At 45.7% G+C, this 17,134-nt stretch overlaps 1 protein-coding gene across 1 annotated transcript; it reads left to right on the top strand.

The window, feature by feature from the left end:
• Positions 1-1,448: 1,448 nt before the first annotated feature.
• Positions 1,449-16,788, top strand: LOC120027189 (sodium/potassium-transporting ATPase subunit alpha-3-like). The gene is made up of 20 exons (XM_038972075.1): positions 1,449-1,493; positions 2,601-2,660; positions 2,872-3,075; positions 3,952-4,065; positions 6,139-6,273; positions 6,713-6,830; positions 8,576-8,844; positions 10,619-10,817; positions 11,270-11,514; positions 11,848-12,040; positions 12,144-12,456; positions 13,039-13,189; positions 13,310-13,478; positions 14,048-14,202; positions 14,432-14,555; positions 14,688-14,833; positions 15,250-15,380; positions 15,543-15,644; positions 15,899-15,990; positions 16,497-16,788. Exons 1-20 carry the CDS (start codon positions 1,464-1,466, stop codon positions 16,523-16,525), a joined length of 2,979 nt encoding a protein of 992 aa, XP_038828003.1. The 5' UTR covers positions 1,449-1,463; the 3' UTR covers positions 16,526-16,788.
• Positions 16,789-17,134: the final 346 nt, after the last annotated feature.

Raw genomic sequence — 17,134 nt, 5'->3', positions numbered from 1 at the left:
CTGATTGAGAATCATACCCGGCCGAACACAAACATCCCAACATAGAAAATAACACATAGACAACCCACCCCAACTCACGCCCTGACCAACTAAATAAATACAAGAAAAAGGAAAAACAGGTCAGGAACGTGACAGGAGCTTTGCCCAACCCAGCAGCATACCACCCTGCATACCACTGCTGGCTTGCTTCTGAAGCTAAGCAGGGTTGGTCCTGGTCAGGCCCTGGATGGGAGACCAGATGCTGCTGGAAGTGGTGTTGGAGGGCCAGTAGGAGGCACTCTTTCCTCTGGTCTAAACAAAGATCCCAATGCCCCAGGGCAGTGATTGGGGACACTGCTCTGTGTAGGGTGCAGTCTTTCGGATGGGACGTTAAATGGGTGTCCTGACTCTCTGAGGTCATTAAAGATCCCATGGCACTTATCGTAAGAGTAGGGGTGTTAACCCCGGTGTCCTGGCTAAATTCCCAATCTGGCCCTCAACCATCACGGTCACCTAATAATCCCCAGTTTACAATTGGCTCATTCATCCCCCTCCTCTCCCCTGTAACTATTCCCCAGGTCGTTGCTGCAAATGAGAATGTGTTCTCAGTCAACTTACCTGGTAAAATAACGGATAAATAAATAAATAAACCATATAATTATGGCAGCCGTGCACTTAATTCTCTGTTTGATTGTGGCCTCCACTCAAGTAGCTAACAGTGATATTATCTGAGTTCTGAGTGCGTGAATTCCTATCTAGTTGTGGCTTAGCTTGTGGTGCAGGTAGGATTCCAGCTGTCTAGAAGAAAAAGAAACGCACACCTATTTAGGCGAGGTGCTGGCTAGCGGAGTAGAACACTTGAAATTAAAGGAGAGCCGCACACTCTAGGAGCTCAGATGCTAAAATGTAATATCCAACGTTTCGACAGCCAAGCTGTCTTCATCAGGGTATAATCACAAACACTGCGGGATGACTCGTTTATATAGTGTCAAAAGACACACAGGTGTCTGTAATCATGGCCAAGAGTGGCCTAATATCATTGGTTAATTCTCAAATATTAAAATGGCATACAAAGAACAGCATACAAAAAACAAATGGATAGCATACGATCATAGATTCATTTTAGACCTCACAAGCTTACAAACAATTACAATGGCAAAGTTACAATAATCACAAGAATGGCTTCAGATCAAAGTCTACACTGGCACCAGAAAGCCCAAGTCACTGCAAAACTCAAAGTTACTAGGGCAGCATTGACGCGTTCAAAGCCTAAAATTTTGGATTTAGGATTAGCTGACCCACACTGTGTATTAACCCAACCTTTTTCTATATAAAATATGGACTGGTCAGGGATCTGTTTTCTCTCTGTGTTTGTCTTTCAGTATGGACGGTCAGACAGCTACCGTGTGGCCACCACGACGGAGAAGGAAGAGAAGGAGTCCCCCAAGAAGGCGAACTCCAAGGCGGACAAGAAGACCAAGGACATGGATGAACTGAAGAAGGAAGTTCCCTTGGTATGTAGTGCATAATTCCTACTTCCTGTTTCCTGTCCGTGCACCGTGCCCTAGAGCAGTGTGTCCTGGAATGTTGCTAACTGGTCCCTCAGATGGTTGGCTGAGACCAATTGAGTCCAAAGTGCTAGTTTTAATCTAAGGAGGAAGGACTATAACTTGCCAGACCATAGTATAATAAAAGGCTGAGAAACACAATGCTAAAGAGCACCCACTGGGCGGCGGGTAGCCTAGTGGTTAGAGTGTTGGGCCAGTAACCGAAAGGTTGCGAGATTGAATCCCCGAGCTGATAAGGTAAAAAAATTATCTGTCATTCTGCCCCTGAACAAGGCAGTTAACCCACTGTTCCTAGGCTGTCATTGTAAATAAGAATTTGTTCTTAACTGACTTGCCTAGTTAAATAAAATAAAAATGTATTCAACCAATGTGTTCCCAGTGGGCAGTCTTTGTTTATTCTGTTTGCGACAACAAAACGATTACTTCTCAGATGATTGGACAATGGATTTTGGTAGCCTGTATTCCTGAAAATCAATTTTATTGGTGGCAGTAAGTGAATCTCATGGGTGTCAAACAAAGGATTTTTTTTTGTATGAATAGTTTGTGGTTAGAGGCAATGCCAATGTAAACTAATCCTGTTTGAAGAGAATTTACTCTGTTATGAGGTATAACGTGTACGCTGGAAGTCGGGAAGCAAGTACAGGGAGTGCAAATTTAATAATAAATCGAACATAGCACAAAACAAGAAACACGAAATGTGTACAGACATGAAACAGAAACAGAGTCAATAACGCCTGAGGAAAGAACCAAGGGGAGTGACAGATATAGGGGAGGGAATCAGCAAGGTGATGGAGTCCAGGTGAGTGTCATGAGGCGCAGGTACGCGTAACAATGGTGGCAGGTGTGCGTAATGATGAGACAACTGGCGACGTCGAGCGCCGGAGAGGGGGAGCGAGAGTAAACGTGACATGAGGCATATGGCCAAACCATGATAATATGAATATCCTTCTGAAACACAGCCTTAAAATATCCCCAAGCGCTATTCACAATATATTTGCAAATATTTAGTTAAAACTAGAGTTTTATTCAATGTTTTTAACTTTTTAATTTTAGACGGAACACAAGATGTCCATCGAGGAGGTATGCCAGAAGTACGCTACTGATATAGTCCAGGTAAGTTCATCACCTCAAGAGTTTTCTCAAAACCTGTGTTGGGGCTTTTAAAATGAAATATATTGTAACATTAAAGGAAATATCAGTTATCACACAAAATATCTAGCTAGCCAACAACCACATCACAAATGATGCCCAAGGTTGTACCCTTTTAACAGCAATCCCTCTCCTTCCTCTCTCCCTCTCCCTCCTTTCTCGCCCCCCTCCTCAGGGTCTGACCAACGCTAAGGCCGCTGAGTACCTGGCTCGAGACGGCCCCAACGCCCTCACACCTCCCCCCACCACCCCCGAGTGGGTCAAGTTCTGTCGCCAGCTGTTCGGTGGCTTCTCCATCCTGCTGTGGACTGGCGCCATCCTCTGTTTCTTGGCCTACGCCATCCAAGCCGCCACCGAGGATGAGCCCGCCGGAGACAATGTGAGTGACAGACACATACAAAATGGCCCCCATCATCACTTGGCAGGGGATAAAGGGATGCAAGGGTATACATGGCCTTTTTGGTTCAGCTTAATGTAGTGTTTCCAAAATGTAGCATTAAGATTCAACTTGTGGGGTTGTGGCTGATTCCTACTTGGCACTAAAAGATTTGGCAAACTCAATTAAGTGTCTAGTGGTCTACTGTTGATATGAGTTCAATGTCCCATGTGTTTCTTAGATCCAGCTATATGCCTCAACCAACCCCAAATGAATGGGAAATATAGGCACTGTCTAAAATGATAAATGGTTAAACAATATTTATGTCTCTCTCTCCTTGCTCTCTCTCTCTCCAGTTGTACCCGGGTAATACTAAATGAGGCATTTGAATTTCATTGAATGTATCAATGATGTATTTCCTATCCTATATATTTCCATTAATTCAAAGTCAAATTCAAATAATTCTGCATCCCGTTTACTATTTCAATTCAAGAACTGAATTGGAATTCATCAGCCATTCTCAATTCAATTCTGAATTGACTTCAACCCTGCATGGCATGTGGTATTTTAGATCCAGCTATATGCTTCAACCAACCCTCAATTCATTAAAAAGCTAGGCACCATAATAACACTATCAAACAATTAAGTTTGATTTTTTCCCCCCAGCAAAAACAGCAAATGTTCCTACAATGTTAAGTAATGTTCCAATTGAGTTCCAATTTGGTTTTCAGATAACATAGCATGACAACACCTCATGAATGCTGGTAAAATGTTATTTGATAAACATTAGTAGAAGGACACAATGGTTGTAAGAACGTTTGTTAAAATGTTCCAATACTGTTTGTTTTTTACATTGTTTGCTGGGTTCTCTCTCTCCAGTTGTACCTGGGTATCGTTCTCTCGGCTGTGGTCATCATCACCGGCTGTTTCTCCTACTTCCAGGAGGCCAAGAGCTCCAAAATCATGGAGTCCTTCAAGAACATGGTGCCCCAGGTAAACAAACCTCTTCTTTACATTTTACATTTACATTTTAAGTCATTTAGCAGACGCTCTTATCCAGAGCGACTTACAAGTACATACATTCATACTTTTTTTTTTTTGTACTGGCCCCCCGTGGGAATCGAACCCACAACCCTGGCGTTGCAAGCGCCATGCTCTACCAACTGAGCCACACGGGACCTTCAGTGCATGGCTTGGACTGAAATAGAATACAGTACTCATGTTGGGTGCTGATACTGTTTATTTTTAGGTGCAGGAGCTCCACAATATCTTTTGAGATAATATTCTATAAGAGGAACAGGAGCTTGAGCAGTAGAACATTTGAGGTGCCGGTACTCTGCTCCGGTGAGCTCCTGCCCAAGTCAAGCACTGCTCTTCGTCAGTCCGCGAGCGTTGCAAAATAAATGTACACATACATGTTATTCAGTCATTGCACCCACACTGCTCGCGAGCGTCTGCGTGGCCAGGCGCTGAAATAGAAATAGGTTCTATTTGTGACGCTCAACGCTCTGCAAGTCCGGCCTCTCCCATCTCCTCATTGGTGTTTAGGAGCACATACCCACGTCCCATCTCCTCATTGGTGTTTAGGAGCATGTGCCATCTCCTCATTGGTGTTTAGGAGCATATATCCACGTGGGTGATTGAAAGATGAACTGACGTCTACACTCCAGTCGGTTGTAGTAATGCACCGTAAAGTTGGTTGCTAACCGCCATATAAAGTCCAAAGAAGTAAATAAGAAGCCTGAGGAAGGAGGAGAGGTGACAAAACGGTAAACCGAATTTCTTTCTCATCTGTGGATTAATTGTCGGAGTAGAGGACATTGTGCATTTCAGGTAGAATAACAACCCAATGTTTATATCCCAGGACAAATTAGCTAGCAACAGCAAACTAGTTAGCTAAATTGCTGTAAATGTTTAACGCTTTTCGACCTGCCCCCAAATTAATATAATTGTTTCAGAGTTTGTTTTGATATTTCAACCTGCGTGTGGTGATCGTGTCTGGTGTGGGGGTACAAAATCAACATGTGCGCGATGACGCATGCAGGTGTCCAGTTTGGTCAACACGTTAGATCTCCTTACCACCCTATCCGCTTGTCTCCTACAATACCACCACCAATACCAATTTGTCCCTCCGGTGATTTGCTACCCCCCCATCCCCCAACCGAGTTTTCTGAACCAAAAACAAATAAAGCATTTTTTATTTGATTGTTTTTTGTTGGACATAAAAGATTATAAAAACACCAGCAAATCAGCTCCAAGTGATAATTTAAATTATGGGAATCTGTTCCAAAGTATTCCCACACATAATATAGAGATATATGTGATTGTATATACAAATGTAAGCAAGGTTTGAAATTATTATGTTTTAGTCATCTGTTTGGGCTTCTTGCGGTCTACAAATGATTTGTAATTATGTTCCGTCCCCCTGACCCTCCGCTCAAGACAAAAATCAGCCTGCGGCCCTGACCATAGAGCTAAGTGTCTATAATCCTAATTCCAATCCTATTAGTCCCATCATAAGTGTTTAACAAATCTTAATCCTAACTTGTTTTTCCTAGATGACTATGGGTGGGGTAGTTGTGGCAGTGACACAAAATAACCTGTGACCCTAATCCAGATGTTCCCCCCTCTCAAAACACACGTAGCCAACGTTATTGTGGCCCTTGTATTCATGGTCAGTTAGGGATTCGTCTATTCTACATCTTCGCGAGTGAATATGATGCATATTGCCATTCAGTGGTGAGTTAGTAGCCACACAGACATTGTCTCATATGATCAGTCTGTATGCAGTTCATACGTCTTGTCTATCCGCAGTCCATCTATGGTCAGTGTCAATGGTTAGTTGGTTACTTTAGTCTATTCATCTGCCAATCTCTATGCAGTTGCATAGTTATAACATAATAACCCATCATTACTGGTTAGTTTATGGTCAGTGATAGTGTGTAGTTTGTCTGTGATTGGTTGCTAGTGAGTTTTACTGTTACCCCAGTGTTACACCTGTATGTATAGTCAGCTAATGGTTGGTTTATGGTTCCTACTTCACCATTGGGGTTTCTCTGTCCGCAGCAAGCCCTGGTGATCCGTGAGGGCGAGAAGATGCAGATCAACGCTGAGGAGGTGGTGGCGGGAGATCTGGTGGAGGTGAAGGGAGGAGATAGGATCCCCGCCGACCTCAGGATCGTCTCTGCTCACGGCTGCAAGGTAAACACACACACACACACACAGCATATGTTTTACTATTGTTGTCGGGACCTAAAATGTATTTTCATTTAAAGCCCTAACTCCTAAACCTAAACCTAACCCCTGACCCTAACTCCTAAATCTAACACCTAACTCTAATTCTAACCATAACCCTAATTGTAAACCTAACCCCTAAGCCTAAAATACTCTTTGTCCTCGTGGGACCCTTCCACACACACACACACACACACACACACACACACACACACACACACACACACACACACACACACACACACACACACACACACACACACACACACACACACACACACACACACACACACACACACACACAGCTCACATTAAAATATAGCACACACTCACACAACTACACATTTGACATACAAGCTTTTTCAAATTGTAAACAAGTTCCCTGGATTTTGTCCTTCTCCTATAGGTGGATAACTCCTCCCTGACAGGCGAATCAGAACCCCAGAGCAGGTCACCTGACTGTACCCATGACAACCCCCTGGAGACCCGCAACGTCGCTTTCTTCTCCACCAACTGTGTGGAAGGTCCAATCGTGTTGGCGACTGCATCCTCCTCATCTCCATCCTCCTCTTCCTCCTGACCCCTTTCCTTTTTCTCGTTGCCATCGCCATAATCCTCATCCTCGCTGTCGTCGTCATAACCCGCATTCCCCCATCACTCTACTGTTTTCGCTCTTTCCTTCCCTCCCTTTCTCTTTATCCCCTCAACAGGTTGAAGGTGAACATTGTGGCTGCCATAGCATCAAGGCACCCACCATTTTAACAAGCACCCTACCCAGCGCCCACACACACTCTGTCTCTCTCTCTCCTGCTTTCTTACACCCTCTCTTTTCCTCTCGCTTCTTTCAATTCCCCAGGTGCCTTTTCCTTCCCATCTGTCCGCATCTTTTCATCTTTGAGAACACTCCATCTGGTGTCAATATTACCTCATCCTCTCCCTCAGGCTCAGCGGTCTAATGGTAGTGTCAATACAGGACGACATACATAAACGGCTAAGGTCTAGATTCAATCAGATCCGCATTAATCCGCGGTAGCCGACAACTGCATAGCCTATCTTTTTGTTTTTGTTTAGGCGGCGTCGGAGTTGTAACTGTGTTGAAGCTGTCGAATCCACAAGCGGCCCCATCGTTATACCTGCTGTGGACATTGCCATTGAACGCTCCGAGGGTCATTAGTAGAAATCCCATGCAGCCATCTTACATTGTGATCTACACCTCGATTAGGCTGATATAAATCCTTATTTTATTATTATTTATTTATTTATTATTATTTTGTTTCATGATTTTTCAATGTGAGTGTGATTATTTCTATATAGCCTACACTTTCTCTTTGTAAACTTTTGACACGGGTGGGAAGGGTGTGGCTTCGTGACAATGACCACAAGAGCAGCTGCTCACCGATTTGACAGCTCCAACGCAGTTACACCCCCGACATCGCCGAAACAAAAAAACAATAATATGCTATGCAATTTTCGGTTCCGGCAGGTAAACGCTAATCTGATTGAATCTAGGCCATTGTTGTCTGATGAAGCGAAGGCCTCTGGTTACCTGCAGGCCACAAAAATATTTACCTCATAGAATGGTATATGCTGCCCCCATGTGGTCTGGATGGTGTATTGCACCTGAATTGGTGGCAACAAGAAAAACATCAGTGGTATTTGAGTGAAGAACACTTCAGCAATTCACGATTAGATTTTTTTTTGAATGAGTACTTTAGGACTATTCATTATAAGGGAGTGATAGACAAATTATTATTAAAAACGTATGATTTAATGAAGTCCCATGGGGTGGCGTGCAATTGGCCCAGCGTCGTCCGGGTTAGGGGAGGGTTTGGCCGGGGGGGCTTTACTTGACTCATTGCGCTCTAGCGACTCCTTGTGACGGGTTGGGCACCTGCAGGCTGACTTCGGCAGTCAGTTGAACGGTGTTTCCTCCGACACATTGGTGGGGCTGGCTTTCGGGTTAAGTGTGGCTTGGCGGGTCATGTTTCGGAGGACGCATGACTCAACCTTCGCCTCTCCCGAGCTCGTTGGGGAGTTGCAGCAATGAGACAAGAACGTAATCACGAAATTGGGGAGAAAAAAGGGGAAGAAATGACAGCAACAATTACAAAAAACGTATGATTTGCACTCAAACTCAGTTCTTTACACTGAATGGGGGTAACGCACCATCATTTTACGCAACATACCACAAATGGTATTACAAATATAATATACTGTAACATGTAAGTCAAGTCATCTAACTTCCTTCTCTCGTCCTCACCGTCACCAGGCACGGCGCGTGGCATCGTGGTATGCACCGGTGACCGTACCGTCATGGGCCGTATCGCCACCCTCACCTCCGGCCTGGAGTCGGGCAAGACCCCCATCGCCAAGGAGATCGAGCACTTCATCCACCTGATCACAGGCGTGGCTGTGTTCCTGGGCATCACCTTCTTCATCCTGGCCGTCTGCCTGGGCTACACCTGGCTAGAGGCCGTCATCTTCCTCATCGGCATCATCGTGGCCAACGTGCCCGAGGGCCTACTGGCTACTGTCACTGTGAGGGGATATTTTCGTGGATTTTTATGTGGTGTGGGGTGGGGTTGGAAAGGGTAGTTGAGGGTAGTGAGGAGAGGTGTGTGTGTGTGTGTGTGTGTGTAGTGAGGAGAGGTGTGTGTGTGTGTGTGTGTGTGTGTGTAGTGAGGAGAGGTGTGTGTAGTGAGGAGAGGTGTGTGTGTGTGTAGTGAGGAGAGGTGTGTGTAGTGAGGAGAGGTGTGTGTAGTGAGGAGAGGTGTGTGTGTGTGTAGTGAGGAGAGGGTTGTGTGTGGGTGTGTGTGTAGTGAGGAGAGGTGGTCGGTCGGTCTGTCGGTCTGTCTGTCTGTCTGTCTGTCTGTCTGTCTGTCTGTCTGTCTGTCTGTCTGTCTGTCTGTCTGTCTGTCTGTCTGTCTGTCTGTCTGTCTGTCTTTCCCTGTGTCCCGGTATCATTGTGGAATTATGCATCTCTATCTGTAATAGACTCTTATGCGTTTGTATCTGTGTCGTCTGTGATGGTTGTGGTGGTGTATCGTATCTCTCTCTTTTTCTCTTTCTCTCTCTCCATAAAAGGCAGCTGTTGTGTTTTGTGTACCTTTATCTCTCTCTTTTTTCTCTCCTTCCCTCTTTGTGTTTGTCTCTCTTTTTCAGGCTGTTTCTTTTTTCTCTCCTCCCCTCTCTCTTTTTCAGGCTGTTTCTTTTTTCTCTCCGTCCCTCTCTCTCTTTTTCAGGCTGTTTCTTTTTTCTCTCCTTCCCTCTTTGTGTTTGTCTCTCTTTTTCAGGCTGTCTTTGCGCCTCGGTCTGTGACACCCCCTGGTCAGTTGTCTTCTATGACAACTGTTAAGAGAGATTGACATATGCTAGGCTAATGTTAATATAAATGCTAGGCTAATGTTAATATAAATGCTAGGCTAATGTTCATATAAATGCTAGGCTAATGTTAATATAAATGCTGGGCTGTTGCCACTCTCACTGCTTGGCTAGTTGCCTGTGTCGGCCATGATATTTTGAAAGTAGCATGATACACCGGCGCCCGCCTTTTCGCTGCTTTTACTCTGTGCTTGGCTTTCCTACTCTTCCTATCTTTCTGCATTGCAGCTCTGGGCTGTGAAATATATTTGAGTATTTTATTTGACTCTAGCGCATTTGAATGTAGTGGAGAGGTGGGGATGTGGACTGACAGGGGTTTACACAACTCCAGGTCTCAAGGGTAGGTGTCTTGTATTGATTTGTCATGGTTTTACTTATCTGTAGACGCAAGTAAGTTGTTGATTGGTTTGAGGGTCTAGGGCAGGGCTGCCCAATCCTCTTCCTGAAGATCTACTGTCCTGTAGGTTTTCAGTCCAACCCTAATTTAGCATATCTCATTCAGCTAGTTAAGGTCTTGTTGAGCAGCTAATTAGTAGAATCAGGTGTGTTACATTAGGGTTGGACCGAAAACCCACAGGACGGTAGATCTCCAGGAAGAGGGTTGGACTGAAAACCCACAGGACGGTAGATCTCCAGGAAGAGGGTTGGACTGAAAACCCACAGGACGGTAGATCTCCAGGAAGAGGGTTGGGCAGCCCTGGTATAGGGCGTCCACCCCTGGAGTTGTGCACCCCGTGTCTTTACTTTACTGACTTGGTACTAATCTTTTATTTTATTCTCTCCAATTCTCTCTCTCCTACTTTCTGTCACCCTGTCTTCTTTTCCCAATCCCTGTTGCATTCTCGCTCTCTTTGTCTCTCTCTCTCCCCTTTTCCTTCTTCTTCTTCTTCTTCTTCTTCTTCTTCTTCTTCTTCTTCTCTCTCTCTCTCAGGTGTGTCTGACCTTGACCGCTAAGCGTATGGCTCGTAAGAACTGCCTGGTGAAGAACCTTGAGGCTGTGGAGACCCTGGGCTCCACCTCAACCATCTGCTCTGATAAAACCGGTACCCTGACCCAGAACAGGATGACCGTGGCCCACATGTGGTTCGACAACCAGATCCACGAGGCCGACACCACGGAGGACCAGTCTGGTAAGAGAGAGGGGTTTAAGTTCACTGAACTCATTTATGTCCTTACTATATAATAGCAAAGTAAATATATCTTGGCTTTGCATATCGTGATCACAGTTATTGAGATGGTTGCAATGGTTAAGGTGATTTAGATAGTCTTGTATATTGATTGTTCCCTCCTTGGAACTGACTGGAATTAGATATCATTTAGCAAACCAGCATAATGTGGCTTGCAGGCCTGATGAGGCACCCGAGCCAGAAGTTTCAGACCACTGTGTTAGTGAATAACTAGGCCATCAAAGATTGGCCTTATGTTGTTTGTAACGTCTTGTAGCAAAGGCTTTGCATTTTTAATGATAGTAAGTTTACTTATGCAGGCCTTGAAGAAGGCTTCAAGGCTGCCTGTGGGCACATGAACGCAACAACCATGTGTCTCTCACTAACAATTCCCCCCCCCTCTCTCTCCTCCCCAGGCGCCTCCTTCGACAAGAGCTCGGAGACGTGGTTGGCGCTGGCGCGCGTGGCGGCCCTGTGTAACCGGGCGCAGTTCAAGGCAGCTCAAGACCAGCTGCCCATCCTGAAGAGGGGCGTGGCGGGTGACGCCTCCGAGTCTGCGCTGCTGAAATGTATCGAGCTGTCCTGCGGCAGCGTCAAACAGATGAGGGAGAAGAACAAGAAGGTGGCCGAGATCCCCTTCAACTCCACCAACAAGTACCAGGTGAGTGAGCAACATGGAGCACAAGCGTACACCCTGGATCCTGTAGGTGTCAAACATCTCATAGTGGAAGTGCTGATCTAGGATCAGATTCCACCTATCTATGTGATCTTATTCATTGTGGTATAAAGGGCAAAACTGATCCTGAATCAGCTTGATACATACGGCCGCAGGTCTAGAGGTGGGTCTGACCTGGGTCTGGGTTCGGGTTGAGGGTTAGGGTTTAGCCGGGGTGTAGACTTGAAGTTAGGTTTAGGGATAACAAGGGTTTGTATAAGAGGCTGAACACAAGTGTGCGATTGTGCCCCCCTCCCACCCCCCACCACCAACCACCAGCTCTCTGTGCATGAGACGGAGGATGAGAACGACAACCGCTACCTGCTGGTGATGAAGGGAGCGCCAGAGAGGATCTTGGACCGCTGCTCCACCATCTTGATCCAGGGCAAGGAGCAGCCCATGGATGAGGAGATGAAGGAGGCCTTCCAGAACGCCTACATGGAGCTGGGAGGACTGGGAGAGAGAGTACTCGGTGAGAGAGAGGGTGGGAAGAGAGTAAGCAAATGGGAACCTAAAGAGGCCTTTCAGAACGCATATACGAATAATAATACCAATCTAATACTGTCACTCCCCAGGTTTCTGCCACCTGCTAATGCCTGAGGACCAGTACCCCAAGGGCTTTGCCTTCGACTGTGACGACGTCAACTTCACCACAGAGAACCTGTGCTTCGTGGGCCTCATGTCCATGATTGACCCTCCTCGTGCCGCCGTGCCTGACGCCGTGGGCAAATGTCGTTCCGCTGGCATCAAAGTCATCATGGTGACCGGCGATCATCCAATCACAGCCAAGGCTATCGCTAAGGGCGTGGGCATCATCTCCGAGGGCAACGAGACAGTGGAGGACATCGCCTCCCGCCTCAATATCCCCGTCAGCCAGGTCAACCCCAGGTAAGAGATATGAGGACGGAGTGTGTTTGGGTGTGTACCAACACATACTGTATGGTATATGTCTCTTTCACACAAGTCAGTCACTCTTTCACACAGTCAGTCACTCTCTCACACAGTCAGTCACTCTTTCACACAAGTCAGTCACTCTTTCACACAGTCAGTCACTCTTTCACACAGTCAGTCACTCTTTCAAACAGTCAGTCACTCTTTCACACAGTCAGTCACTCTTTCACACAGTCAGTCACTCTTTCACACAGTCAGTCACTCTTTCACACAGTCAGTCACTCAGTCACACTGTCAGTCACTCTTTCACACAGTCAGTCACTCCGTCCGCCCGTAAGTCAGTCCGTCCATCAGTCAGTCACTCCGATAGTCTGACTGACTGACTGACTCTCTGACTGACTGAAAGTCTGTGTATCTGACTGACTATCTGTCTCTCAGTCAGTCAGTCAGTCAGTCACCTCACTCAAATACTCAGTCAGTCATTCACCAAAAACACTCACTTTCTGCATTTCTGTGTGTGTGTATCAGCGAGAGCAAACATACTCTCACTCACTGTCTTCCTGCGTGTGTGTGTTCCAGGGATGCCAAGGCGTGTGTGATCCACGGAACAGACCTGAAGGATCTGTCCCAGGATCAGATGGATGAGATCCTGAGGAACCACACTGAGATTGTGTTCGCCAGGACCTCCCCCCAGCAGAAACTCATCATCGTGGAGGGCTGCCAGAGACAGGTGAGGCACACACACACGCACACGTACACACTTCCTACATATTCTATTATACAGTAGTAGATAAAGAGGAGGCTTTTCACAATATTCACTACCCCCCACCCCCTCCTCCCTGCCTCTCAGGGTGCCATTGTGGCTGTGACTGGTGATGGTGTGAATGACTCTCCAGCCCTGAAGAAGGCTGACATCGGCGTCGCCATGGGGATCTCCGGCTCAGACGTGTCCAAACAAGCCGCTGACATGATCCTGCTGGACGACAACTTTGCCTCCATCGTCACCGGAGTGGAAGAGGGTGAGAGAGAGGGAGGGAGGGAGGGAAGGAGTGAGGGAAGAAGAAAGGGAGGGAGGGTAAAAAATTGATATTAGCAGGGAGGAAAAAAGGTATACATATGTTGAATCTTAATTTGATCACCCTGTTGCAGGAGAACTTTCATGCAATACAGGAAATGTAAAACTTGTAATGTATTTGAGGTTTTAAAAAGGCTTCTGAAGTTTTACATTTCAGACTTGATTTTCCCTTACGAAAATTGTATCATCCAATACAAAAAAAATTATGTTTTCCTGTTACTGCAGGATTATTTTCCTGCTGTATCAAACTGGCTCAAATTAAGATCATACATCTGTAGGGAGGAAGAAAACAAAGGAGAGAAAGAGGGTGGTATGAATGACAGGTAGGATGGAGAGTTAAAAAAGCTCAGCGAGAGGAGAGGAAGGAGGGGTAATGGAATATTTGGAGACAAAAGAAAATGTGCTGGTTAGAAAGATAACTTATCTGTAATATGAGCCCATTGTTTGAAAATAAAATATATAATGATGTTGTCCTGGGGTAGCCTATACAAGCCCTTTCTCTTGTTCCTCCAGGCCGCCTGATCTTTGACAACCTGAAGAAGTCCATTGCCTACACCCTGACTAGTAACATTCCTGAGATCACCCCCTTCCTCTTCTTCATCCTGGTCAACATCCCACTCCCCTTAGGGACCATCACCATCCTCTGTATCGACCTGGGAACCGACATGGTGAGATACACACACACACACACACACACACTCACACTCACACACACACGAACACACAGGCAAATTGTGTTTGTTCAATTCATACACTATGAAGATTAAAAATACAATTTGAAGTGAAGGTCAGTCGTCTTATCCAAGTGTGTGGTTTGATCTATTGTCCTTTGCACCACAATGTGAGGCAGTGTACTGATATCCACTGTCTTCTCCTAACCCTAATTTATGTCTATAGGTGCCAGCTATCTCTCTGGCCTACGAGGCAGCAGAGAGTGACATCATGAAGAGACAGCCCAGGAACCCAGCCAGGGACAAACTGGTTAACGAGAGGCTGATCAGTATCGCCTACGGACAGATTGGTGAGTCTTTAAAAGTCTATCTCTGTGTTCAGGTCGTTAGTCTGTGTTAGATTGACTCCCGGCCTAATTCTAATTCTATGGGCAGAGTAGATAAAGCTAACACATCTTCCTCTCCTCCCTCTGTCTCTGTAGGGATGATCCAGGCTCTGGGAGGGTTCTTCTCCTACTTTGTGATCCTGGCGGAGAACGGTTTCCTTCCCTCTTTATTGGTGGGCATCAGGCTAAACTGGGACGACCGTTCCAACAACGACCTAGAGGACAGCTACGGACAGCAATGGGTATGCTAGATTGCCTCTTTTTTTTTTCTCCGTTTTCATGTTTTTTTTCTTTCAGTTTCTTTCTTTCTCTCTTTTTTCTTTGCTCGCTCGTCTTTACTCACTCACTTTTACCACTCTTTCATCTTGTTTTCTTTCATCCAGTCCTTATTAGTCTTATAAAATGAATTGCTTTCTTAGTCATCACGACCAATTTCCACTTAGTCATCACCACCACTTTCCACTTAGTCATCACCACCACTTTCCACTTAGTCATCACGGCCAATTTCCACTTAGTCATCACCACCACTTTCCACTTAGTCATCACCACCACTTTCCACTTAGTCATCACCACCACTTTCCACTTAGTCATCTCTACCTCTGCTCTCGTTCACTCTTTAACTCTCCTTCGTTGTGATTTTCTCTCCCTCGCATGCCAGACCTATGAACAGAGGAAGATAGTGGAGTACACCTGTCACACAGCCTTCTTCGTCAGTATTGTGGTGGTACAGTGGGCTGATGTCATCATCTGCAAGACCAGGCGCAACTCTGTCTTCCAGCAGGGCATGAGGTCAGAACCCTTTATCTTTGCATCTTTAGCATGACTAAATAACAGACCTCTTCTTTTCTCCATTTAGATAAACCATGTGTTTTGCAGGGTTATGACGCCCCTCTACGTTATGTCTCTCATAGCTAGGATAAATGTTGAGATGAATTATTTGTTTGTTTACAGGAATAAGATCCTGATATTTGGGCTGTTTGAGGAGACGGCCCTGGCTGCCTTCCTGTCCTACACCCCAGGCATGGACGTGGCTCTCAGGATGTACCCCCTCAAGTAAGTACTGTACACCAGCCTCTCTGTCCTCATTCCCACATAGCAACAGCACCCTCTACTGAGGGATGTTAATATAGCAGTTACTTAACAGTAATGTACCAATGTGTGGACTGGAGACTATTTCAATCCATGAATGGGGGGAGAAAAAAATCCTCTTTAAGGACAATTATTAATTCAACTGAATGGCACTCTGGCTGTAACTAAAACGTGTATTTTTCTTCTATGTTCTCTCCACCCGTCTCTTTCTCTCTCAGGCCCAGCTGGTGGTTCTGTGCATTCCCGTACAGTTTCCTCATCTTCGTTTACGATGAGATCCGAAAACTCATCCTGCGTCGGAACCCCGGAGGTACTACTCTCTCACAAACCCACTTAGTGTACTCACACAAATCTATAGCACAATGTACTACAGTACCCATAAGAACATTTACGAAGATAGAACCAGATATCTTTTACAGAGCATTGTGGGTACTGTTGTACATCATGCTACAAAATCCTACATGCACAAACCCACGCAAACTCACATACAAACATGTAGAAAAGACATGCACGTTTGCATACACTAAACCAGGGTTCTCCAACCCTGTTCCGGGAGTGCTACCCTCCTGTAGGTTTTCGCTCCAACCCCAGTTGTAACTACACTGATTCAGCTTATCAACCAGCTAATTATTAGAATCGGGTATGCTAGATTAGGTTTGGCGCAAAAACCTACTGGACGGTAGCTGTCCAGGAACAGGATTGGAGAGCCCTGCACTAAACCATCTTAGGGGAATTCAAGTTTCCTTTGATACAAATGTTTTCTATTTCAATAAAAAATGATTTATCTTTCTTTCTCTCTGTTCCCTTTCTCTCCAGGCTGGGTGGAAAAAGAGACATACTATTAGATTATCAAACCATTCTTCTCTCCCCCTTCCTCCCCTAAATTCATTCCCCTCTTTCTCTCCTCCCTACCTCCGCCCATCCCTCTAATCACATACCAACCACACGAGAAACCACACCTGAAAACTCCTCCGTTCCCCATCCTGTATTTTCCTCCAACATCGCCTTGAGGAACAAAGAACCAACTACAGAGAAGGAGAGGAACAGGATGATCACTCCAGATCCCTGCACCCCTCTCTGTCTCGCCGACTTTTTTTCCTACCCAAAGTACACAGCATAGTCAATACTGTCAACATTGTTTACTATACTGTTATGATAACACTGTTCATAAATGTGCTAATACACTGTAAAGTACAACATACCGGTGTCACTCGTCTCTATCAATAACAAAATGGCAGCTGCATCTAGATCCCACGGTGAGCGCTGTGGCGTCGTTGTCACCCGTTCTACCCCGACGTCCCCTCTTGACACTCTCACTCCTTCCACCAATCTTCGACTTAACGTTCCCCTCCAGCCACTCCCGCCACTCCAGTAAACGTGGAATACTCACTCGCTCCCTCTACAGGGGGGGAAAATGTCCCTCCCCTCCCTCTTCCTCCTGTTTTGCCAATGTT

This window comes from Salvelinus namaycush, chromosome 32, assembly GCF_016432855.1.
Source record: "Salvelinus namaycush isolate Seneca chromosome 32, SaNama_1.0, whole genome shotgun sequence".
NCBI classification, from domain to species: Eukaryota; Metazoa; Chordata; class Actinopteri; order Salmoniformes; family Salmonidae; genus Salvelinus; species Salvelinus namaycush.
Note: the sequence above shows the minus strand (reverse complement) of the source record. Positions and strands in the feature narration are given on the sequence as shown.